The sequence below is a fragment of the Leucoraja erinacea genome, chromosome 42, assembly GCF_028641065.1.
Source record: "Leucoraja erinacea ecotype New England chromosome 42, Leri_hhj_1, whole genome shotgun sequence".
Lineage (NCBI taxonomy): Eukaryota > Metazoa > Chordata > Chondrichthyes > Rajiformes > Rajidae > Leucoraja > Leucoraja erinaceus.
Window position 1 is genome coordinate 489,232 of NC_073418.1, and position 25,413 is coordinate 514,644.

A 25,413-nucleotide genomic window follows, 5' to 3' on the forward strand; every position below is an offset into this window, starting at 1 on the left:
GAAGCCAGGAACAGATCAGATTATCAAATCGAATGGCAGTCAACTGGAGGGGACATGTGGTTTACGAGACTTTCAGAATACTTTGATAAGACGGCACATTAACCGTTACGACATAAGTATAAGGAACATATTGGTGTAAATTGAGATTAGCCAGAAAACAGGAAGCAATGAGTAGCCTTGCCAATGTTACTTTTTTTCAGTTGGCAAGAAGCAATGTACGATGTGCGCACCTCAAGCGGTTACAAGTTACATTCATGGTTAGCCTGACGGCACTGTCGGCATGGTGGCTACATTTTCTAATAAGGGCATAAGATACCAGACTGAGAATTTCTATGATAGTACATTTGATCGAAAGAAGAGCGAATTAATCGCAGCTTCACCTCCAATCTTGTTTGGGTCCCTGGGTCGTGGGATGGTAAAACCAGTTAAAGGGCGTGTTGCATCGTGTACGGTACTAAGCAAACATATCATAAGCGTGGAATGGCTGGTGGGGACGGAAACGTGGCCATTTCTTCCAACATTCTTTCTGTGGGTTAAATATATTCTACTCCCTGCTCCCCAGAGCCGACTAATAGTTTTGGACAGGGCACTTGATACCTACACCCTGTTCTCTCTTCTTGGTGCGTCCTGACACACTCAGTATAGTCTGTTTTATTTTCTTCCAGAAATACCGTCCGAACTGTTCGAAAATAAGCGTACAACTTTATTTCAAAGAGAAGACAATCCCGTCCTCCGCCATTAGGAGATCTGTAAGTGATCGAAGCTTCCTTCTTTATAAGGTGGTTGAAACAGAATATTTCATTGTTTTAGATTCGTGATAACGTAGAGGATTAAAGGGCCTTCCAAGTGTCCTGAAATTCGGAGTTGATCTGAAAAATAAATGGCAGAAAATGCCCGTTGGTCCATGTGGATTATCTACATTCCTGGAGGAAGAAGAGGCGGCAGAAGCTGGAATATTGATTTAAAAACAAAGTGCTGGGGCATCTGCGGAGGGGCATGGACATACTCTTCAATACGGGACCCCTCGTTAGCACGATGCAGGTCACAACCAGAACGTCGAACGTCCATTTCCCATCGCAGATGCGTCTGCTTTTAATTTTGACTCCTCCACAGATCCTTTCAATCGTCGCTCTAGATTCTAGCATCTGCAGCCCCCTTGTCTTTGATTATAATTTCGATGTTGGAAATAAATTGTGACCTCTTATTAAAGGTATCACAGTCATCAGAAAATTACTATGACAATGCTTGTAGTAACGTCACGCTTCTATCTAATCAAGTAGAGTTAGATGTGGCCGTTGTGGCTAAAGGGATCAGGGGGTATGGAGAGAAGGCAGGTACAGGATACTGAGTTGGATGATCAGCCATGATCATATCGAATGGCGGTGCAGGCTCGAAGGGCCGAATGGCCTACTCCTGCACCTATTTTCTATGTTTCTATGTTTCTAAGTGCTCGTAATTATAAGAATAAAAGGTCAATGATATGCCGAGTTTAATAAAGAGTTTTACACGAAATAAATATATAAAACATAACCATATCATATTTTTCTGTATTACAAGATTTATTATGGATGAGGATAAATATCCTGGACCGATTGGCCGAGACACGAAATCAAGTGAAGTTGACGATTGGAAAGGAGACAGGGGTACCGTCGTTAAAATGGGCACACGAGGTAACAAAGTATAACTTCTATCATGTTGTTCTTCTCATAAAATATAATAATGTATGCATTGAAGCTATAATAAGCCGCGGAAGGCTGCTGTAAGACATGTAAAGAACCACGACGTTGTCAGCGTACGCCCGAAAATTCAGGACCATAACATGATGAAGTCTTCACGCAATATCTTTATCGTGGGTTAAAAGACATGTGGACACGTACATTGATAGGTTAGGTTTGGAAGTATATGGGCCAGTCGCAGGCAGGTGGGATTGTTAGCGATGGGGTATGGTGATCGCAGCGGGTATGTTCGGTCGAAATGATATTTTGTACGCTGTATCACACTACGACTTTATATTGAAGTTGGCATCCTTGGAATTCAATGATAAGACTGAACGAAATAGCATCGCACAAATATATATACCTTATTCGGAAAATTACCATGGCTTTTCAAATTTTAGGTACCCCTTTTCAAATACCGCACAGAATACGATAGCTCTGAAATTCTGTTTCGAAAGTTATATGCAGCTAGATTTATTTGAAGGAAAGTCGGATAATAACTGAATAGGCGACATAATTTTTTTAATTTTAAGATATTATTTGAATAAAAGATACAGATGACATTCTGGGATATTACACATAATATTCAGCTCCAGAAAAAAACCCATTAAAACACCTGATACATTCAAAAGCAATGTAGAACTTTTAAATTCCAGAATGTATGTCTTTCTACGATTTCACATCGCAGACTCTTAAATCAAAGTGTTCATAATCAAATACAGTGGCAAATTATAGTCTGCACATTCGTTTCGAATGTTTAAAGTTGATTGCTATGTTAAAATCTTTAGCATTTCCACGGTATGTTATAGTTCAACATTGGCTGTTTCAAAATGTGTATGTGATCGTCTGGAGGCTTTGACTATGAAGACTTATCACGTGTTTTCAACATTACAGTTCCAAGAGAAAAGAGATCTGTTGGCGGCCAATCAGGTATATTGATTATATTTGAGTATAAGTGCCAACTTGACAACATGTCGGCGTAAAATGACGTTACATTAACAACTTCAACGATCACCACATAAAGCACTTTGTCTACAATGTAATTTTCTATTCAGAGAATTATCCGCCTTTGTACTTTGTACACAATGAAAAATGTTAATTTACTCATGATCAAAGAATAACCGATAACGGAAAAGCAAGCGAGCAGATAGTGTTGCATTTAGTCATATAATCGATTTTTAAAATGTAATTATGCGTGTTATTATTTCTGTGGGACATTATTTGAACATCTTGACGTATCTTGTTAACTACTCCCCACCAACATCCTCAGGACTTTTTACAGGGGCACGGTGGAGTCTGTACTCACCTACTGCATGAATACGTGGTACTCCAACTGTAACTGCTCAGACAGGAAGGTTCTGCAGAGGGTAGTGAGGGGAGCAGAGAGGATCATTGGCGTCTCCCTACCCTCGGTACAAGAACTATTCCAGATCCGCCGTCTGAAATTCTAACATGCACAGTCTGAGGGCAATTAAGTGGTTCCATTCAGGGAGATAGATGGGAATGTTATGTGGGAAGAGGAAATGACAAACAATATTGCCCAACATTGCGAATGGGAAAGTGGCAAATTGCAAACGACAGATGAACTAATCGACAAATATTCGCTAATCGTGGTGCGTCGGAGGGTTTCAATTTTGCCCTTGGAAATTGCAATTTTGTCGATCTTGCACCCTCTCCACGTGACGGCTCCTCTTTCCACCGGCTACTCTCGATTCATCCCACACCCGAAAGCCAGATAAATTGTAAATGACCTACACACAATGCTGAAGATATTACAGCAGTGCTTTGGCCGGATAGATTGGAGGGCTCATTTGGGGAGGCTATTTGGGTGGAATTGGGAAGTGGGAAAGGTGTAGCAACACTTATAGGGGTGTATTATAGACCGCCAAACGGGGAACGAGAATTGGAAGAGCAAATATGTAAGGAGATAGCAGAGATTAGTAGTAAGCACAAGGTAGTGATTGTGGGAGATTTCAACTTTCCACACATAGACTGGGAAACACATTCTGTAAATGGGCCGGATGGGTTGGAGTTTGTAAAATGTGTGCAGGATAGTTTTTTGCAGCAATACATAGAGGTACCTACTAGAGGAGGGGCAGTGCTGGACCTCCTGTTGGGAAATGTGACTGGACAGGTGGCGGAGGTATGCGTTGGGGAGCACTTCGGGTCCAGTGATCACAATACTATTAGTTTCAATATAACTATGGAGATGGTCAGAACTGGACCTAGGGTTGAGATTTTTGATTGGAGAAAGGCTAACTTTGATGCGATGCGAGATGATTTAAAAGGAGTGAACTGGGACATTTTGTTTTATGGGAAAGATGTAGAAGAGAAATGGAGGACATTTAAAGGGGAAATTTTAAGAGTACAGAATCTTTATGTTCCTGTTCGGTTGAAAGGAAACAGTAAAAATTGGAAAGAGCCCTGGTTTTCAAGGGAAATTGGACATCTTGTTCGGAAAAAGAGGGAGATCTACAATAATTATAGGCAGCATGAAGTAAACGAGGTGCTTGAGGAGTATAAGGAATGTAAAACAAATCTTAAGAAAGAAATTAGAAAAGCTAAAAGAAGATATGAGGTTGCTTTGGCAAGTAAGGTGAAAGTCAATCCAAAGGGTTTCTACAGCTATATTAATAGCAAAAGGATAAGGAGGGATACAATTGGTCCATTGGAGAGACAGAGTGGACAGCTATCTGCAGAGCCAAAAGAGATGGGGAAGATATTGAACATTTTTTTTTCTTCGGTATTCACCAAGGAGAAGGATATTGAATTATGCGAGGTAAGGGAAACTAGTAGAGTAGCTATAGATACTATGAGGTTCAAAGTAAAAGAAGTACTGACACTTTTGAAAAATATAAAAGTGGATAAGTTTCCAGGTCCTGACAGGATATTCCCTAGGACATTGAGGGAAGTTAGTGTAGAAATAGCCGGGGCTATGACAGAAATATTTCAAATGTCATTAGAAACGGGAATAGTCCACGAGGATTGGCGTACTGCGCATGTTGTTCCATTGTTTAAAAAGGGTTCTAAAAGTAAACCTGGCAATTATAGACCTGTTAGTTTGACTTCAGTGGTGGGAAAATTAATGGAAAAGATACTTAGAGACAATATATATAATCATCTAGATAAACAGGGTCTGATTAGGAACAGTCAACATGGATTTGTGCCTGGAAGGTCATGTTTGACTAATCTTCTTGAATTTTTTGAAGAGGTTACTAGGGAAATTGACGAGGGTAAAGCAGTGGATGTTGTCTATCTGGACTTTAGTAAGGCCTTTGGCAAGGTTCCTCATGGAAGGTTGGTTAAGAAGGTTCAACTGTTGGGTATAAATGCAGGAATAGCAAGATGGATTCAACAGTGGCTGAATGGGAGAAGCCAGAGGGTAATGGTGGATGGGTGTTTATCGGGTTGGAGGCAGGCGACTAGTGGGGTGCCTCAGGGATCTGTGTTGGGTCCTTTGTTGTTTGTCATGTACATCAATGATCTGGATGAAGGTGTGGTAAATTGGATTAGTAAGTATGCAGATGATACCAAGATAGGGGGTGTTGTGGATAATGAAGAGGATTTCCAAAGTCTACAGAGTGATTTAGGCCATTTGGAAAAATGGGCTGAAAGATGGCAGATGGAGTTTAATGCTGATAAATGTGAGGTGCTACACCTTGGCAGGACAAATCAAAATAGGACGTACATGGTAAATGGTAGGGAATTGAAGAATACAGTTGAACAGAGGGATCTGGGAATAACCGTGCATAGTTCCTTGAAGGTGGAATCTCATATAGAAAGGGTGGTAAAGAAAGCTTTTGGTATGCTAGCCTTTATAAATCAGAGCATTGAGTATAGAAGCTGGGATGTAATGTTAAAATTGTACAAGGCATTGGTGAGACCAAATCTGGAGTATGGTGTACAATTTTGGTCGCCCAATTATAGGAAGGATGTCAACAAAATAGAGAGCGTACAGAGGAGATTTACTAGAATTGTTGCCTGGGTTTCAACAACTAAGTTACAGAGATAGGTTGAATAAGTTAGGTCTTTATTCTCTGGAGCGCAGAAGGTTAAAGGGGGACCTAATAGAGGTCTTTAAAAATGATGAGAGGGATAGACAGAGTTGATGTGGACAAGCTTTTCCCTTTGAGAATAGGGAAGATTCAAACAAGAGGACATGACTTATCAATTAAGGGACAGAAGTTTAGGAGTAATATGAGGGGGAACCTCTTTACGCAGAGAGTGGTGGCGGTGTGGAATGAGCTCCCAGTGGAAGTGGTGGAGGCACGTTCATTGGTATCATTTAAAAATAAATTGAATAGGCATATGGATTAGAAGGGAATGGAGGGTTATGGTACGAGTGCAGGCAGGTGGGACTAAGGGGAAAAGAAATTGTTCGGCATGGACTTGTAGGGCCGAGATGGCCTGTTTCCGTGCTGTAATTGTTATATGGTTATATGGTTATAAGTAACAGCAAACAGACAGCATCTCTGGAGAGAAGAAATTGGTGACGTTACGGATCGAGGCCTTTTAACCCGACACGAAACGGCACCCATTCCCTCTCTGCAGGGATGCTGCCTGTTCTGCTGTACTACTATGGCATTGTGTGTCGATGTTTGTTGTAAACCAGCATCTGCAGTTACTTTCTACAAAATCAGTGAATGAGTCCGTGGTGTTGGGAAGGAGCTAATGAATCCCTGGAAAGGTGATGCACTTACGCGATGAATGATCTGCATCGGTGCAAGACATAGGGAAAAGAAGGAAAGACAGGTGGGATCGCTGTGATGGGAGGCGGCCTAAACTCCTTGGGCTGAATAACCTCCTTCAATGTCTTAGTAATTAAGAAAATCATTTCAGTGTGTTTTGGAAACTTATATTCGGTTTAATTTTGTTCAGACTTTCAGAGGCTCATCAAAGTTTTAAGTAAGTAACAATGCATCCATATTTTAGACAGCTTGTTATCATAATACTGAGAAGTGAGATGAGATGTGCTTAACTTATTTGTCAAACAATCATTTGTTTAAATCGTTTAATTCAAATTCGTATAACGTGACAAGACACCATAATGGGGAAAGACTACTTTTTATACTACATTTCTTGAGAATTAAAATATTTAGCGATATTCGGAGTACAATCATCACTCTACAATAGTCATAAAAGTCCATGAAAAATAAACAAATTTTCAAGTATGTTTGTTTGTTTTTTTAAACTTGGCAAACGCATTTCCTGCTCATAGCTTGGCAAGAGTGGCAGCAAGGAGGCGTATCAGTAGAGTTGCTGCCTTAAAGGGAATGCAGCGCCGGGGACCCGGGTTCGTTCTCGACTACGGGTGCTGTCTGCGCGGGTTTTCTCCGTGATCTTCGGTTTCGTCCCACACTCCAATGATGTGCAGGAGTTTAGGTTAATTGGCTTGGTAAATGTAAAACACATCCCCAGTGGGGATAGGATATTGTTAATGTGCGGGGATCGCTGGTCGGCGCGGTCTCGGTGTGCAAACATGATCTATTTCCGCGTTGTATCTCCAAACTAAAAGAGTTTTAAGATCTGGCTCTATATTCATGAGCAAGACATTCAGTATAATTCTTATTCTTCCCTTGTCCTGAGTTATTGCACAACGAAATCAATCGTATGTCAGACGAAGTGTGACCCCGTGTCGTGGATAGCGATCAGTTATTGGACCTTCCCTGTTGCTTCCGTTCACACTCTTTTCGCCAATTTGTGAATGCACTGAGATTTTCCCAGTCTACCTGGATGTTGAAATCTCCCATACCGATAGGAGCATTAACTTTACGACATGCCAATTTTAACTCTTGACTCAACTTGCGCCCTCTGTCCAGGCTACTGTTTGGGGGCCTATCGACTAGTCCCATTTGGGTATTTTTTAACCGTCCAATTCCTTAGATCTATCCATACTGACTCCACATATCCCGTATTGATGTCACCCCTTGCAAGGGATTGAATTGCACTCCTCACCAACAGAGCTAGCCCATCCCCTCTGCACACCTGCTTGTCTTTTCGATAGGAGGGATATCCTTGAATATTCAGTTCCCAGCCCTGGCCCTCTTGTTGCCATGTCTCTGTAATTCCCACAAAATCATACTTGCCAATTTCTAACTGAGCCTCAAGCTCGTCCAATATATTTCTTATAATTCACGCATTCATATACAACACCTTGTCTTCGGTATTCGCCTCCCCTCTCATTCCGGTCCCTATTAGCCTTATCCCTTCTCGAACTTTCCTTCCCATTAATTCTAGAGTATATTGCAACTTTTCCTGTACTCGCTTCCCCTTTAGCTGCATATTTATGCTCCCAATTTGTCAATACCTACACCCCACTGTTTAGTTTCAATACATACATGTAGCCCTAGGAAACCTGTCTGCCAGAACGCTGGTCCCCCTACAGTTAAGGTGTAACCCATCCCATTTGGACAGGTCACCCCTATCCCAGACGAGACCACAGTGGTATATAAAGCTAAATCCTTGCTCCCTGCACCAGCCTCTCAGCAACACATACATATCCCCTATCTCCCTGTTCCTGCCCTCAGTAACACGATGTACTGGTAGCAATCCAGAGATAACCACCCTTGATGTCCTGTTTTTCAGTCTTCTTCCTACTCTCCAAACTCTCGTGGCAGAACCTCCTTCCTCTTCTTCCCTATGTCGCTTGTGCCACCGTGCACAACTACTGCCGGCTATTCACCTTCCAACTCGAATATGTTCTGAATTCGGTTCGTGATATCTTGATCCCTGGCACCAGGGAGGCAACAGACCATCGTCGAGTCTCCCCTGCCGCCAAAGAATCTCAAGTCCGCATCCCGGCCAATCGAGTCACCCATAACTATCTCTGCCCGACGTCAGTCTCGCAGATTGATCCTCAATGAAGCTTGTTGTCCATGATACTGAGAACTAAGATGCGAAGTGCTTCGATGCATCTGGTTGATTTGCTTATCCAGTGTTGCTGTGTATGGCGATTAGTGAGGGCGTCCCATGAGGAATCCAACCTTGAACATCTCTAGCTTAACGCTGACCACTAATCCCAAGGCGCCTGACTCAACTGACTCCGAAATATGATATTATTTGAAGAGACGGTTTGCTGTGCATATGATTTGGACTCAGATTTGGTGGCACATCAACACTATCGTTTTTATACACATTGTTCTGTCTGCCATGAGTGCTTCTGTGTTGTACTGTATTGAAACTCACGTGTGGTCAACCAGTTCAAATGCATGTCTCTGAACGGGAGTCAAATTGAGTTGATGATGTATTTCCTCCAAGGAGTACCGACAACTTTATACTCATTTGGCATGTTTCCTATTCCGATGCTTCTGGTAAATCGACTCTTTCCTCGACGATACTATTAGCAACACTAGCAAGTTTGCGGATGGCACAAAGCTGGGTGGCAGTGTGAACTGTGAAGAGGATGGTAGGAGGTTGCAGGGTGACCTGGACAGGTTGAGTGAGTGGGCAGATGCGTGGCAGATGCAGTATAATATAGATAACTGTGAGGCTATCCACGTTGGCGGCAAAAACAAGGGGCAGATTATTATCTCAACATTTAATACTGAGGTGAGAAAAAACGTTTTCTCCCAGAGAGTTGTGAATTTATGGAATTCCCTGCCACAGAGGGCGGTGGAGGCCAAATCACTGGATGGATGTAAGAGAGAGTTAGATAGAGCTCTAGGGGCTAGTGGAATCAAGGGATATGGGGAGAAGGCAGGCACGGGTTATTGATAGGGGACGATCAGCCATGATCACAATGAATGGCGGTGTTGGCTCGAAGGGCCGAATAACCTTCTCCTGCACCTATTTTCTACGTCTATGTCTATGTCTAACTAAAAGGTTACAATGAAACGAAATATGAGGATGATAGCCGCATCATCATGGCTTATGTAAGTTTCCATCCGAACCATATTCTCCTGCCTTCTCCCCATAACCTCTGACACATGTACTAATATATCTACCTGCGGATAAAATATATCCACTGACGACCACCACAGTCTTTCGTGGAAAATAATTCCGCAGATTCACCACCCTCAGACCAAATATATTTCTTCCCATCTCATTCCCAAAAGAACGTACTTTAATTATGTTTGCACAGATCTCTTAACAAGTAGTGGACCGCATGTGACCATGATAATTATGTTTTGGGCACAAGTAGTATTCTCTCAAGCCGAACAATGGTTTTTATTTCAAATAGTTCATATGACTCACATTACTTTTAACTCAAACTTTATGTTCCTCCTTTGCAGTACCAAGAAGACTCAAAAGGGGTATGCAATTACATGATTGATTAAGGCGGCACACTGGCATAGCGGTAGAGTTACTGCCTTACAGTTCTAGCCATTCGGGTTCGATTCTAACTCCGGGTGATGTTTGTCAAGAAATGTTCTCCGTTGTCTCTGGGACCACGTGGGTTTCCTCGGGCTTCTCCATTTGCATGCACACACGAAAGATGCACAGCTTTTTTTTTGGGTGAATTGGCTTCGTCTACTTTGAAAAAAAAATCCTCTCGTGTGTAAGATAATATTACGCTGGTTGCCATGGATTCGGTGGGCTGAATTGAGTCTATCCGAGCAGTATCTAACCATATACCATATAACAATTACAGCACGGAAACAGGCCATCTCGACCCTTCTAGTCCGTGCCGAACACATAATCTCCCCTAGTCCCATATACCTGCGCTCAGACCATAACCCTCCATTCCCTTCCCATCCATATAACTATCCAATTTATTTTTAAATGATAAAAAATAACCTGCCTCCACCACCTTCACTGGAAGCTCATTCCACACAGCTACCACTCTCTGAGTAAAGAAGTTCCCCCTCATGTTACCCCTAAACTTCAGTCCCTTAATTCTCATGTCATGCCCCCTTGTTTGAATCTTCCCTACTCTCAGTTGGAAAAGCTTTTCCACGTCAACGCTGTCTATCCCTCTCATCATTTAAAAAACCTCTATCAAGTCCCCCCTTAACCTTCTGCGCTCCAAAGAATAAAGCCCTAACTTGTTCAACCTTTCTCTGTAACTTAGTTGCTGAAACCCAGGCAACATTCTAGTAAATCTCTAACATCTAAAATAATGTATCGCTTCTGGTTGGATTGGTAGTTTAAATTTCCCATTCTTTAGCGAGTAAGCAGTGTTTTTTTCTTTAACGTGGTAATTGTTTTAAAGTTACTGTGTCACTTCGTACTGTTCCGTTTTGCTCGAATGAAAATAGCATCTAAATATATGCACGCTGCAGACTTTATTGTTTCTCTCTCCAATTGCTTTGTAGCCCCACCTCATCACGGCACACGGCACAATTAAGCAAGATACCAAACTGCAGTCACGATACGCTTCACAGTGTCGAGTTAACGGTCACGGTCCTCCAGGGATTTGTTCAGCGTTTGATTAAACTTTGAATTCTTCATCATGTGCTCTTGCTAACTGCTGGTCACGGTCCTCTTGTTCAAATATTTTACTATGAGAGTTTGGATTATCGGTTGAATTTTGAGTCATTTTGTTTCTGTCCCCATGCTACCGCCGTCGCTTGAAGCGGGAATAACGTCTTCTGAATATCTAAATCTATAATAGACACACGATGCTGAAGTAACTCAACGGGACAAGCAGCATCGCTGGAGAAAAGGAACGGGTGACCCTTCTTCAGACTCGACCCGACACATCCGAAACACCCGAATTCCTTCTATCCAGATATGCTGCATAGAAACATAGAAACATAGAAAATACGTGCAGGAGTAGGCCATTCGGCCCTTCGAGCCTGCACCGCCATTCAATATGATCATGGCTGATCATCCAACTCAGTATCCTCTACCTGCTTTCTCTCCATACCCGCTGACCCCTTTAGCCACAAGGGCCACATCTAACTCCCTCTTAAATATAGCCAATTAACTGGCCTCAACTACATTCTGTGGCAGTGAATTCCAGAGATGCACCACTCTCTGTGTGGAAAATGTTTTTCTCATCTCGGTCCTAAAAGACTTCCCCCTTATCCGTAAACTGTGACCCCTTGTTCTGGACTTCCCCAACATCGGGAACAATCTTCCTGCATCCAGCCTGTCCAACATCTTAAGAATGTTGTGAGTTTCTATAAGATCCCCCCTCAATCTTCTAAATTCCAGCCAGTACAAGCCGAGTCCATCTAGTCTTTCTTCATATGAAAGTCCTGACATCCCAGGAATCATGTTCAATCAAGGCAAGCGTTATTACATTCGAAACATTTATGCTTAACAACCCCTATGAACCTCCTTCGAGAGCAGCGGGTCTGTCCGCAGTTTGGCTTGCAGTGTTTCCTGAGACAAGTTGCGGCCTTGGCGGAGGTGAAGTCCCAAATACATAATGTTCCCCCGCGCTTCTTTATATTCCTTTAATAGATGCGTCAATATCTTCCAATATGTGCGTTGCGCATATTATTTTGCCATTGTGCTGATTCTTCCTCGTGTGCATCTTATCTTATCTACCCAAGTTCCGGTACTCAAAAGCCCTGGGCCTCCAACTCCCCCCTGCACTGGGAAACTGCATGCTCAATTCAGTCACAGAATGACCGAACAGACTCCGCCTCAACTGGCTCATGACAACAAATGACTCATTTACACTGGTCACAACTGCCACATTTGTCCCCTATCCCTCTAAACATTTTCTAGCTGTGCTCATGGCGTAAATGTTATTTAAATGTCATTAAAACGTATGCTGCAAAACGGCGCAACATGGTGTCATGTGATTACCATTTGGGACTAAGTGTGCTGTAATATATCTGTAATAAACCCAGAAAGGTTAACTGCTGTTCTATGTTGGAGGGAACTCCAGATGCTGGATTAAACCTAAGATAGCCGCAAAAAGCTGGAGTAACTCAGCGGGACAGGCAACATCTCTGGAGAGATGGTATGGATGACGTTTCTGGTCGAGACCCTTCTTCAGACTGTTGTTTTGTATGTCTCTTTGTATGCAGCGATGACTCATTCCACATCTTTAGCGTTTAACCGGTGTACTATAGTAAGATTAGCAACAGTGACCACCTTTTTCACATCTACTATATCAAGAATCTTGCTGGGAGCTTCCTCGTTTGTATTTATTTCGCACCAGTGCAGGATGAGCTAGAGATTTATGGGCACATATGCTGTGACCTCTGGCATCCATAAATAACACGCAATTGAAAATTGATTTCTTCACATCAGCTGAAAATGTATTAGAATGACTGATCTTCCAGTATCGTTAAAGCTGTATGAACTTCGAACTTCAATACCGTAACGCACGTGTATGATAATTCATTTATGCGCTGGTTTGATCTTTACTTTGCAGCGACTCCGGAAGAAGGTACGTAGGGCGTCGCATTTCCAAACACAGACTCAGCCGTCGTCTTTTCAGTTCTGTTTCCCGTTATTATTTATTCTACACTGACTATCACTGGTCCGTGCTATGATCGCATTTCCCCAGACACAGGTGAGTAACGTCCGAGTTACAGCATGCAGAATACAATTCTTTGGCTGCCATAAACACATCCACGTTGATGTGAAATTTGACAGTATAGGTTGATTACCAAACACGTCACTATGAAACGCTGCGGGCACCGACAGCTCTCGATACAATTATGACCACACATTTTATTCGTCTACCTATCTAATGCTTGCTCTTGAACCCATATCCTCCTCGTCGTATTAGCTCCCCCTTCCGAATAGTTTTCTATTCTTCTCCATCGTTCGTGTACTTAATCATTATTAACTTATCCATTTACAGAAGCGGAAGCAATTTTACGACGTTCAGGTAAGATGTTGCAGTGTCTCAGATGTCGTCCGAATATTATCCAGCAGACATCCAGCGCCGACTGCAATATTGGTTTCACTTGAATAGCGAATATCGGGCAGGACTTTAGTCAACTCAGCGTGGCAGTCGAAAGTAACTTTCTCCGATTTATTTTAAATGAAGCCAAATTGATTTAAACATTGCGAAGGACAATTCATCTTAGTGCCGTGAATTATCCTCTGGGGAACTGCGGGACGATATGAGGAAATGCAACGGACTAAGGAGAGCAGACATTACCTCTAAATCTACAAGAACCACCTTTAAGATATGTATAGCGTATCTTGTTTTTATCTAGTTGATCGAGGTTCCGACGTTAACTTAATCAAATGTGACAAAAAATGGCAATTTCGGTAATATCTTCATATTTTCCCAGAATTTAGAAATTAACAATTTTATCCGTACTAACATGAACGATGTAAAATGCATTTGGACAAGTACATGGATAGCGTAGGTTTAGATGGATATGTGTCAAACACAGGCAGATGGGACAGTCTAGTTGGGTATGTGGTTCGGCATGTGCAAGGTGTGCATTGGGCCTGTTACCGCCCTATAACTGAAACCCATTCCTCACAACATTATCATTATGAATGTGAATAGGTGACTGGGTGGGCGGCGCGACTCACGTCGCAGCGGCCTCTGCAGTCCGTCTGTCTTTTTTAAACACATTTTTTTTGGTCTCGTTTTAATGTCGTTTTTTAAAAAAAACTGGGTATGTGTTTTGGGTGCGGGGGTGCGGGGGGGGGGGGGGGGGGGGGGGGGGGGGAAACTTTTAAAATCTTTCCCCTGCACGAAGAATCAGACCTTTTCTCCGTTGTCGTTGGGGCCTAGCACCGTGGAGCGGCCTCCAACCCGAACGACCTGGGGCTCCAGTCGCGTAGCTTGCGGACTTACTCACCATCGTGAAGCTGGCCGAGTTCGGAGCGGGAGGAGCGGTGGTGGCGCGCTGCTGCGACCCGGCCCCCGAGAGTCGGGGGCTCCAGCCGCCGGCCCGGTGGACAGTAACACTGAGAGACCGCTTTTCGGGGCTTCCGCAACGGCGACTTCTCCCGCCCGAGTTGCGGGGTTGAGGATGACCTGGAGCGGGGCCTTACATCACCCGGCGCGGCTTTATAATTTCCGCGGGACTTATTTACCATCGCCCACCGGGGGCTTTGACTCTGCCTTCGGGAGGAGAACGAGGAGTGCAGGGGAGAGATAAGACTTTGCCTTCCATCACAGTGAGAAGGAGATTCACTGTGCTGGATGTTTGTGTAAATTGTGTTGTGTCTTGGTTCTTCTTGGTTGTATGACTGCGGAAACCAAATTTCGTTTGAACCTCTGGGTTCAAATAACAACAAATAAATGATATTGTATTGTATTCAGTGTATTGTATTGTTTTGGAGTATTTAACAAACATTTTCCTTTAAAAACGAAATTGCCACGTTTCGTTGTAGAATCGGAATGGTCGAACTTCACCATAGGTAAACAGTTTGCAAACATTTAAGCGGAAAATATTTTACAAACTTTTTGAAGTATAAACAATTTATTTGTTCACAAGGCCGCAATTATTTGGAAAACATCCGAAAACCGACCGTCCCTCGATATCACGTCTAGCGTTGCAGTGAGCAGGCAGCGCGAAGACCACGTGTATTTTCAATAATCTATATAATATCTTGGGATTAGTGATAGTGGCGGATTTTTATAATAGTTATATTTTCCGTTCTTTTTAGGGATTATCTCGTTACCTGATATATTGTATGCGTATGGAGACTTATCGAATTAATGGTAATTAAACTAACCTAAGATTAAAGTAGGAATAGTCTATGTCCAGATATAAAATTGCAGACATTCTAGACAACAAAAACAAATTAAATTTACAATGCAAATGCTATATACTCCAGATGATTTAATCTTGAATCTATTGCATAGATAGGCATGATAGTAGTCGTGTGACTCAATTCAAGACATTGAAAAGGGCTGAAGTGTTGTTCGGTATTCTGTTTTGAGTATAGAAGCTGGGATGTAATGTTAAAATTGTACAAGGCATTGGTGAGGCCACTTCTGGAGTATGGTGTACAATTTTGGTTGCCCAATTATAGGAAGGATGTCAACAAAATGGAGAGAGTACAGAGGAGATTTACTAGAATGTTGCCTGGGTTTCAACAACTAACTTACAGAGAAAGGTTGAATAAGTTAGGTCTTTATTCTCTGGAGCGCAGAAGGTTAAGGGGGGACTTGATAGATGTCTTTAAAATGATGAGAGGGATAGACAGAGTTGATGTGGACTAGCTTTTCCCTTTGAGAATAGGGAAGATTCAAACCAGAGGACATGACTTCATAATTAAGGGACAGGAGTTTAGGCGTAACATGACGGAGAACTTCTTTACTCAGAGAGTGGTAGCGGTGTGGAATGAGCTTCCAGTGGAAGTGTTGAAGGCAGGTTCGTTGGTATCATTTAAAAATAAATTGGATAGGCACATGGATAAGAAGGGAATGGAGGGTTATTGAATGGATTAAAGGCCGATAAATCCCCAGGGCCAGATAGGCTGCATCCCAGAGTACTTAAGGAAGTAGCTCCAGAAATAGTGGATGCATTAGTAATAATCTTTGAAAACTCTTTAGATTCTGGAGTAATTCCTGAGGATTGGCGGGTAGCAAACGTAACCCCACTTTTTAAGAAGGGAGGGAGAGAGAAAACGGGGAATTACAGACCAGTTAGTCTAACATCGGTAGTGGGGAAACTGCTAGAGTCAGTTATTAAAGATGGGATAGCAGCACATTTGGAAAGTGGTGAAATCATTGGACAAAGTCAGCATGGATTTCCGAAAGGTAAATCATGTCTGACGAATCCTATAGAATTTTTCGAGGATGTAACTAGTAGCGTGGATAGGGGAGAACCAGTGGATGTGGTGTATCTGGACTTCCAGAAGGCTGTTGACAAGGTCCCACATAAGAGATTAGTATACAAACTTAAAGCACACGGCATTGGGGGTTCAGTATCGATGTGGATAGAGAACTGGCTGGCAAACAGGAAGCAAAGAGTAGGAGTAAACGGATCCTTTTCACAATGGCAGCCAGTGACTAGTGGGGGTACCGCAAGGATCAGTACTGGGACTCCAGCTATTTACAATATATATTAATGATCTGGATGAGGGAATTAAAGGCAATATCTCCAAGTTTGCGGATGACACTAAGCTGGGGGCAGCGTTAGCTGTGAGGAGGATGCTAGGAGACTGCAAGGTGACTTGGATAGGCTGGGTGAGTGGGCAAATGTTTGGCAGATGCAGTATAATGTGGATAAATGTGAGGTTATCCATTTTGGTGGCAAAACGGGAAAGCAGACTATTATCTAAATGGTGGCAGATTGGGAAAGGGGGAGATGCAGCGAGACCTGGGTGTCATGGTACACCAGTCATTGAAGGTAGGCATGCAGGTGCAGCAGGCAGTAAAGAAAGCGAATGGTATGTTAGCTTTCATTGGAAAAGGATTTGAGTATAGGAGCAGGGAGGTTCTACTGCAGTTGTACAGGGTCTTGGTGAGACCACACCTGGAGTATTGCGTACAGTTTTGGTCTCCAAATCTGAGGAAGGACATTGTTGCCATAGAGGGAGTGCAGAGAAGGTTCACCAGACTGATTCCTGGGATGTCAGGACACTCTTATGAAGAAAGACTGGATAGACTTGGTTTATACTCTCTAGAATTTAGGAGATTGAGAGGGGATCTTATAGAAACTTACAACATTCTTAAGGGGTTGGACAGGCTAGATGCAGGAAGATTGTTCCCGATGTTGGGGAAGTCCAGGACAAGGGGTCACAGCTTAAGGATAAGGGGGAAATCCTTTAAAACCGAGATGGGAAGAACTTTTTTCACACAGAGAGTGGTGAATCTCCGGAACACTCTGCCACAGAGGGTAGTTCAGTCCAGTTCATTGGCTATATTTAAGAGGGAGTTAGATGTGGCCCTTCTGGCTAAGGGGATCAGGGGGTTTGGAGAGCAGGCATGTACGGGATACTGAGTTGGATGATCAGCCATGATCATATTGAATGGCGGTGCAGGCTCGAAGGGCCGAATGGCCTACTCCTGCACCTAATTTCTATGTTTCTATGTTTCTATGTTATGGTATGAGTGCAGGCAGGTGGGACTAAGGGAAAACAGTTGTTCGGCACGGACTTGTAGGGCCGAGATGGCCTGATTCCGTGTTGTAATTGTTATATGGTTATATGGTATCATTGGACCAGCGACATACTATCAAATAATAGTAAAACATACATTATTAGAATACAAAATAATTATAAATCGGGCTCACTAAACATCGTAACATTTCTTTTCTCCCCAAGTAGATTATTTCACAAATTTCCTCCGCCCGCCCTCTAGCCATCGTCGATCTTCAGTCTCACAGGGTTTGCCGGTACAGGGGGCATTCATTATTCTATAAAGAAAGCGCAATACAGTCAATATATCATCTACCTTTCTCTAAAGTTCATCCCCTACCCACTTGTAAGATAACATGCGATTATTAGTTGAATCGGGTGAAGTAGACAAAGGTGTATTTTGTTGATTTCTTGGTTTAAAAAACCCCATTTATCACCCGAAATTATGAAATATAGATCTAAACGCGCGATTTTCTCTAGAATACGTGTATTCAGTATACTATTGTATTTAACTTACAGAGCAGAAGTTGGCAAGAACAGAAAATGGTAAAGGATTGATTCGTTTATTGTATACGTTATTGTCACGTGTGACAAGTCACTGTGAAATTATTTGCTTGCACATAAATGGTACGCGATAGTTGCGACATAAATGGCGCGTAAAAAATCCAAAGCCTGGGTTAAGCGATTATATCATTCACCCTTAGCATGTGTACAGACAAATTATCTGTGATCTGATAATTTTCCATTAACATGTGGCACTCGTCAAGGCTGCACTTTGTCTCCGCTTATTTTTACGATTGCAATTGAGCCTCTCTCCATTGCACGTAGGTCAACCACATTATTCCAGTGCATTGGGAAAGGAAATAGGAAATGTCGTGTGTCTCAAAATGCCGACGACCTCCTTCTTCGTGTGAGCGACCCTGCAGCCAGTGGCCCTGCTATTGTGTCCTTGTTAGATCAGTTTGGAACTTTCCCTGGCTATAAACTAAACCTCCAAAAAAAGCGAATACAGCATTTTGGGTGACCCGGGTGCTCTCATAACAGCTTACACCGTGAATTATGAGAGAGCGGGGGATGGGAGCATGACATCCTGCATCATATAATTTGTTTTTTCTGTTTTTGCATTATGCGTTTCGGTGGCAATGCCAACTAAAAGTGTACCGATTTTCATTATTTTCAGCACTGCAAACACTGCTGGATGTGTATATCGAAACAGGTATTATTTTGCTCCTCAGAATTTCTCTGAAGCATTTTGAATTCCTGACCCATACGTTCCGATGCTACTTAAGGCCAATCGTCGCTCATGGGAAATATCATTCAAAGTAGATATGTGAATTGCGAGATTTGGAAACCTCGATACTACAGGGATACGCGTGTGACGTGCTACGTTTTGGAGTATATATTGCGGAGTGGATCAGTCAAAACGAAGCTATTCGCGCGGTGATGCGAAATATGTGACTGTGCTGTCATCTTGATGTGGACATGTGTATCCATCTGATCCAAAGTTGCAAGTTCACAACTTATATGCGCATGATTCGGCCAATATGCCGATCTAGTCTACTCCGCCATTCAACCATGCCTCCTAATCCAATTTCCCTGCTTTCACCCCATAACCCTTGTCATCCGTTTTAATCAACAATTTGTCTATCTCCGCTTTCAACAATATCCACGGACCCCTTTATAATTCGATACCTTTTAGATAGTTGCATGAGACCATATCAATATTACAGCAACTAATATCACATTCATATGTGTCAATATTTGAAATGTTTAGCAAATTCGACAGTGTTAGCAAACTATCAAACTACGCGTAGTAAACGTCTCATGGTGGCTTCAATATTTGCAACAATAACTTTAGAACATATAACGTGCAGCCCAGGAACGGGCTCTTCGGCCCACACTGATTTTGCCGTACATAATGCCATGTTAAACTGATTTCATCTGCCTGTACATGGTGCATATCATTTCATTCCCTATACTCCCGTGTGCCTCACGATGAGCCTCTAAAACGCCAGTCAACCACCACCCACATTCCAGAACTCACTACTCTCAGTGTAAAAACAAACTTGCCCACAGATCGCCATTACATTTGATCGCACTCCACCCTGTAGCTATGGCTTCTAGTATTAGACCTTCCTGTAACGGGGCGACCAGAGCTTGCACTCATTCATCCAAATGCAACATGACCAAAGTCCCAAACTGCCAAATAATGACACCTGACTCTTATAGTGAATGTCTCCAACAATGAAGGAATGATGCATAACACACGCCTTATTTTTGCGATCCACTCTGTTTGTGCTGCCATCTTCAGCACGCTGTGAACATGACCTCTCAGACCCCTCGACATTGCTGTAAAGGGTCTTGCTATGAACTGCATATTCAGCCTCCAAAGTGAGCACTTCACACTTGCTCGGGTTAAACCCCATAAACCGTTTATCTGCTGGATTGTGCAGCTCATGGAAATCTCGCTCTGTCTTCTGACAGTGGTCCTGAATGTTTTCGAGTCCTCCGGCTTTGGTGACCAACCCATCTCCACTTCCTTTCCTTATTCTTTACACAATCCTCTATCTCCATGTCACCAAAAGCTCAATTGAAGTTAGTATGAATGTTGCGCCATATTCTGACATATTTCTATGCTGCTCATAACATCTTAGAGTTGCTCTTAAGACGGAGACTGTTAATTGCTTAGATGTTTGCACCCGGAGTGAGAGGTAATTGATGTTGAGTCATTTTGAAATACTCCTATTCAGACATTTGCAAACAGTTGTAACAGCAAATATCTAACAACAAGTTAAAACGGACGACAGAATTATCTCATTCAAGTTATAGATATCAAATTAAAATAGCAATAACATAACTAAATAATACACGCGGCGCACATATTTAAGCATGAATGTGAATGAGGTTGCTCTATAGGGTTGTGTAGTTGGACTTTCACACTCAGTACTGACGTATTAATTTACACATCATATTTCGTTCACTTGTCACAGGAAGTTTAACGATACATTGTGTATTATTTGCTTTGCAGAGGCCGATATGGAAAAGTTGGAAAAGGGTAGGCACATGCTTTTTGTAATCTCTCACGAATTAGCATTTTGGGAGAATCTCGTTTGAAATGTATTTTTCCTTCCATTTTATGTTTTGCGTTGTAGTGCTAAAATGTAATCTCCTCACCCTACGTGCAACCAAGCACGCATCAGACAGTTTAGTATTCATGGCTATGACAAATAAATCAGTGCCTCGAATCGGTTACCACCTAAATAGACACAAAAATCCGAGATGAAGTGGGGTTTTTTTAATGCTCCCACATTGACAAGTTGGGCCGAAGTGCTATGTCCTCACTGTATCTCTCAATGAACCCATGAATCTATACATCTGATATTTATTCGTAGTATGTCACAATGAAAAAGCAAACTGAGGCTTCTTCCGCTCGTAAGCTTGTGTAACCATGTAATCTATAACATTGGGGAAGTACGTGCCTTATGTGATGTCTAGGTCATACCAAGCATACGTGTTAATTGACGTGAAAAGGTTCTGACCACGTCTTCTATCTATGCATCTGCTAATTTTATGTAAATCGCCTTTCAGCCACTGGTGCTCTAGGGAAATCAATCATAGTTTATAGATCTCTTACATACTCTCTAACCCATTAATACTCTCTAACCCATATAGCATTCCGTTAATACTCAGCAGAACCTTCTCTTACGGATCCTCAGTCTTCCTGTAATATAACTGCAAACGGTGATATCATACTATCTTTTTGAACGAAATTAATGTCTTACTTTTTGTTTGTGCAGAATGTGACGCCAACAAAACACAAGATCTAACTTCAGGTAAAGACGCAAGTGATTACAACAGACTTTCACATCTAATCTACGTTACGTACAATTTCATTTTCATTGTATCTGAACGAATGTTGAAAGAACATTGAAAAGCATATAAGAAGTCGAACACAAACATGCTGGAGTAACTGCAGTGTTTTCTATATACCTTCGGGTTAAACCAGCATCTGCAGTTCCTTCATACACACCTGCCGTTTAATATCCTCATGACAAGGCAAGTGAAATATATTGGGCTCTGCGGGTCTAATCCCAAATGGTTTCTGAGTACATAAAGCCTATTCCCAAGATTGAAATTGTGCAGTGAGAAGGAATAATTTGGTTTTAACGAATAGCACCCCTAGTGAAACATACGGAGGATTAATAGGACATGATTAATGCGTCCTTTTTTTTTTACGACGCAACTGTTATCTATTGAATAAATGAATGTTTATTGTGTCATTGTCTTCCAAACATGTCTGCCTGTGGGGTCTGTGGAGCCCCTTTTCCTAATAAACTAATGGGTATTCCGACGAGTGTTCACTTGTCTTTCACATTAATTGCCTATACTAAACCCAAGAGGAACCATATGTCGCCTACCTAGTGTTTATGACACCTGATGTAAACGTGCGGAATACATCCATTTGTCGTCCATGGAGGTGAGGTCTCCATATCAAGTCCAACGATTGGTAAACCTCCTTCTCTGTTTTTACTTTATTCGGAAATGATCTGTTTCTCTGAAAAGTGAATCATCTGAATTATACATTCGGTTTTCCATCCTCCTGAGACACTGCTGGACATTTCCAGCGTCTCCCTTTGCTTTATCTATCATTAGCTATAATGTGCAATTCCCGGTTTTACAACGCAACCTTCCTTATTTTCTCATTGGCTGCACCCATAATTGGAACTGAACGAATGGAATAGCTCCGTTTGTTCAATTCATTCAACGCCTACCAATTGTTCAAGTACTTTTTGAATTCAACTTCAGATGAAGGATTTTCATTCTGAGGCGACCAGGAGCGCCACTTCTCTTTCAATGCCACAGAAGTTGCGCGACGTGCTGTATGTTCCCAAATGTCCTGTCTTTGGTGTGAGTGTCCAGCATTTGAAGTTCCGGTTTGACCCTCAAATCGAAATCGACCCCCGAATTTCTCATACTGCTCAACATAGCGGCAGCAACAAACGAGTACGCAAAATTTTAAGATATGTTACCATATTCTATTTGTAGAACTTGACAGGTGTAAAGAAGACCTAAAAACATCACGTAATTATAAATTTACTCTATTCACTATGTAAATTTAATCAAACTATGAATCTGATGGCATAGTCATCTCTAATTGTTTAAATATTCTCGCGAAAAATGTGCTCAGAATTGTATTAATGCATTGTGCATTTTGACATTGTTTTATTCGTAGCATAGCGCCGTGAAGCACACGTTTCGTTGGCGAGCATCATGCCAAGTTAACCCAATCTATTCTCAATGCAGGTTGATCAATATCCCTCGATTCCATGTATATCCATGCCCCTTTCTAAATCTTCGTAAACATCGCATCTGCGTCCAATACCACATTGAGGCGCAATCCAGCTACCCGCCGCTCTCTGTTTAATAAGTTTGCCTCACCCACCGTCTTTGTATGTGCCTCTCTGACTATAATATAGCCATCTAGCCTTTGACATTTCCACCTGACATTACAATTATATAGTTGTTTATGAGGTATGAAAAATAAAGTCGTGATTCCCTCCAAGCTCGTTGACTACTTCCACCCATGCGCATGCTGTGCTGTACTGACATGCCGCATATGTACCCAAGTACTTTGCAGTGCCCCGTAAAATATTGACAATACGTTGTGAATTATAGCAATTTATGAAAAGACACGCATTTCAGGATCAATTGACAATAATGGATTAACTGTCGTGCTTTCTCAGCTTCTTCTCCCAGCTAACGGTCTATTCTATAATGTATTTGACCCGCGTCTCATTTTCATAAATTCTTTATCTCCGTGTCCATCTCCACAGACTCTCAGTCAGAAGAAGGGTCTCGACCCGAAACGTCACCCATTAGTTCTATCCAGAGATGATGCCCTTTCTGCTGAGCTAATCCAGAGATTTGTGTATCTCTAAATTTAAAAAAAAGCACAGTTAGGTAATCAGATCCGATCGTAAACAATGCGGCAAGAATTAGTAGTCTTCATTGTATAGCTCCCCTGCGCTTGAAACTGAAGCGTTCACATACCCCGAATATATTTATTTTTCCTCAGTTGACCTAAATGCTCGATTTTCAAACAGTCTTATGCCCCTGTCCCGCTTAGGAAACCTGAACGGAAACCTCTGGAGACTTTGCGCCCCACGCAAGGTTTCCGTGCAGATCCCGGAGGTTGTAGGTGTTTGCCGGAGGTAGTGGAAGCAGGTAGGGAGACTGACAAAAACCTCCGGGAACCTCTGGGAACCGCACGGAAACCTTAGGTGGGGCGCAAATTCTCCAGAGGTTTCCGTTCAGGTTTCCTAAGTGGGACAGGGGCATAACTTTATATGTTTCTCTCTGTATTTATTTTACAATGTATTGCCGCTGCTGTGATGTCATTCCATGTATGAATTCCACAGTGTATCAACCGCACCGCTTACTCCTCTTCAAAATGCAAACGGAAAATGTAGCGCATCGTTCTCATTTATTATTCATTTTCTATATCTGAACAGAAACAACTCTCAGGGAAAAGGAAACCGGTAAGTAGAGCCTGAGGAAGTGTTACGACCTGAGATGTCGCTTGCACATTCCTTCCACAGGTGCACAGATGGTGACTGGCCCACTGAATTCCTCCCGCGCTGTGTGTTGTTTAAAACATGTAGAATACGTGTTTAAGGTCATTACGTTATCAACGTAATTCTTTATTCGCCATGTTTTAATACAGTTGACTTGCAGAACAAGAGGTTATCATCATAATGCAACCATTTGTGGAGCAAACAGTTCTGTGGAAATACATGGCTCATCGCATAATCATAGATTCATTTTACCAGTGACATGTTTGGATATCACTCGTTTCTCCTTCTACGATTGCTGATTTTATATAGTATACATACATCTGGCATGTTCATTTTCCACACAACATACCAAATAAAATACTATTCGTCCTCGTTTTCCACAGCATTCATTTCATTTTCTTTGACCAAGCAGGCTTGCCCTTACGTCCACAATTATATTTTCTAGGGGCAGGTTATAGCCGGTAAAACGGTATGGAGGGGCGATCCTCATTCCCATTCCCATTCAAGAGTATTCCCAGCTCTTGGCTGGCACTGTATTCGCTACAAGTGCGAGCCTACGCGAGGTCGCACATTACCTCAACTTCCGTAATTCCGTAAGCGTCGCGAGATCGGACCTGCGCTGATGCTTTGAAATTCACTGGCAGCTTGTCAGTTGTAGCAAACATTCAACTATGCCAGAATAGGTCGGTTGCAGAACCCTTTAATTCTCCTTCCCATTCCCACACTCACCGTTATGTCCCATGGCTCCCTTGTCTGAGTAAATTGGAGGATAATAATCTCATATTTCGATTGGGCAATTTACAACCACGTGATATTCATATTAATTTCCTCTAACCTAATGTAAAACCTGCATTTCCTCTCTCTCCACAACCCCACCACACTCGCCCCCTCCAACGAAGCCGCACAAGCTTCCCGTTCTCACCTATCAAACCGCTCAAAATGGACAGTTGTTTTTTAAATCATGGTAACTTTCTGGAACATCTTTCATTTATTTGGTTGAAATGTCTCTACATCCCAGTCTATATCTCTCTTGTCCTTTCCCCCGGCTCTCACTGAAGAATGGTCTCCACTGGAAACGTCACTCATTCAGTCTGATCAGAGATACTGCCTTTCCCGTTGATGTACTCCAGCATATTGAGCCTATCTTAGGCTCGAACTGTTATATTTGAACCTTCATTATTGTGCTTTTCGGCAAGATATCGCCACAGAATATTTAA

General features: G+C 42.3%; 1 protein-coding gene across 1 annotated transcript in view; it reads left to right on the plus strand.

The window, feature by feature from the left end:
- The first annotated feature begins 454 nt into the window (after window positions 1-454).
- The window catches only part of LOC129714817 (uncharacterized), a 102,406-nt gene continuing 77,447 nt past the window's right edge, over window positions 455-25,413 (plus strand). The window contains exons 1-13 of the mRNA XM_055664659.1: window positions 455-1,670; window positions 2,610-2,645; window positions 6,594-6,620; window positions 9,947-9,967; window positions 12,991-13,005; window positions 13,426-13,452; window positions 14,925-14,951; window positions 18,141-18,167; window positions 18,802-18,837; window positions 20,650-20,676; window positions 21,419-21,454; window positions 22,668-22,703; window positions 24,134-24,160. Of these exons, the coding sequence (XP_055520634.1) occupies window positions 1,481-1,670; window positions 2,610-2,645; window positions 6,594-6,620; window positions 9,947-9,967; window positions 12,991-13,005; window positions 13,426-13,452; window positions 14,925-14,951; window positions 18,141-18,167; window positions 18,802-18,837; window positions 20,650-20,676; window positions 21,419-21,454; window positions 22,668-22,703; window positions 24,134-24,160 (532 nt within the window). The 5' untranslated portion in view covers window positions 455-1,480. The remainder of the gene's footprint in view (window positions 1,671-2,609; window positions 2,646-6,593; window positions 6,621-9,946; window positions 9,968-12,990; window positions 13,006-13,425; window positions 13,453-14,924; window positions 14,952-18,140; window positions 18,168-18,801; window positions 18,838-20,649; window positions 20,677-21,418; window positions 21,455-22,667; window positions 22,704-24,133; window positions 24,161-25,413) is intronic.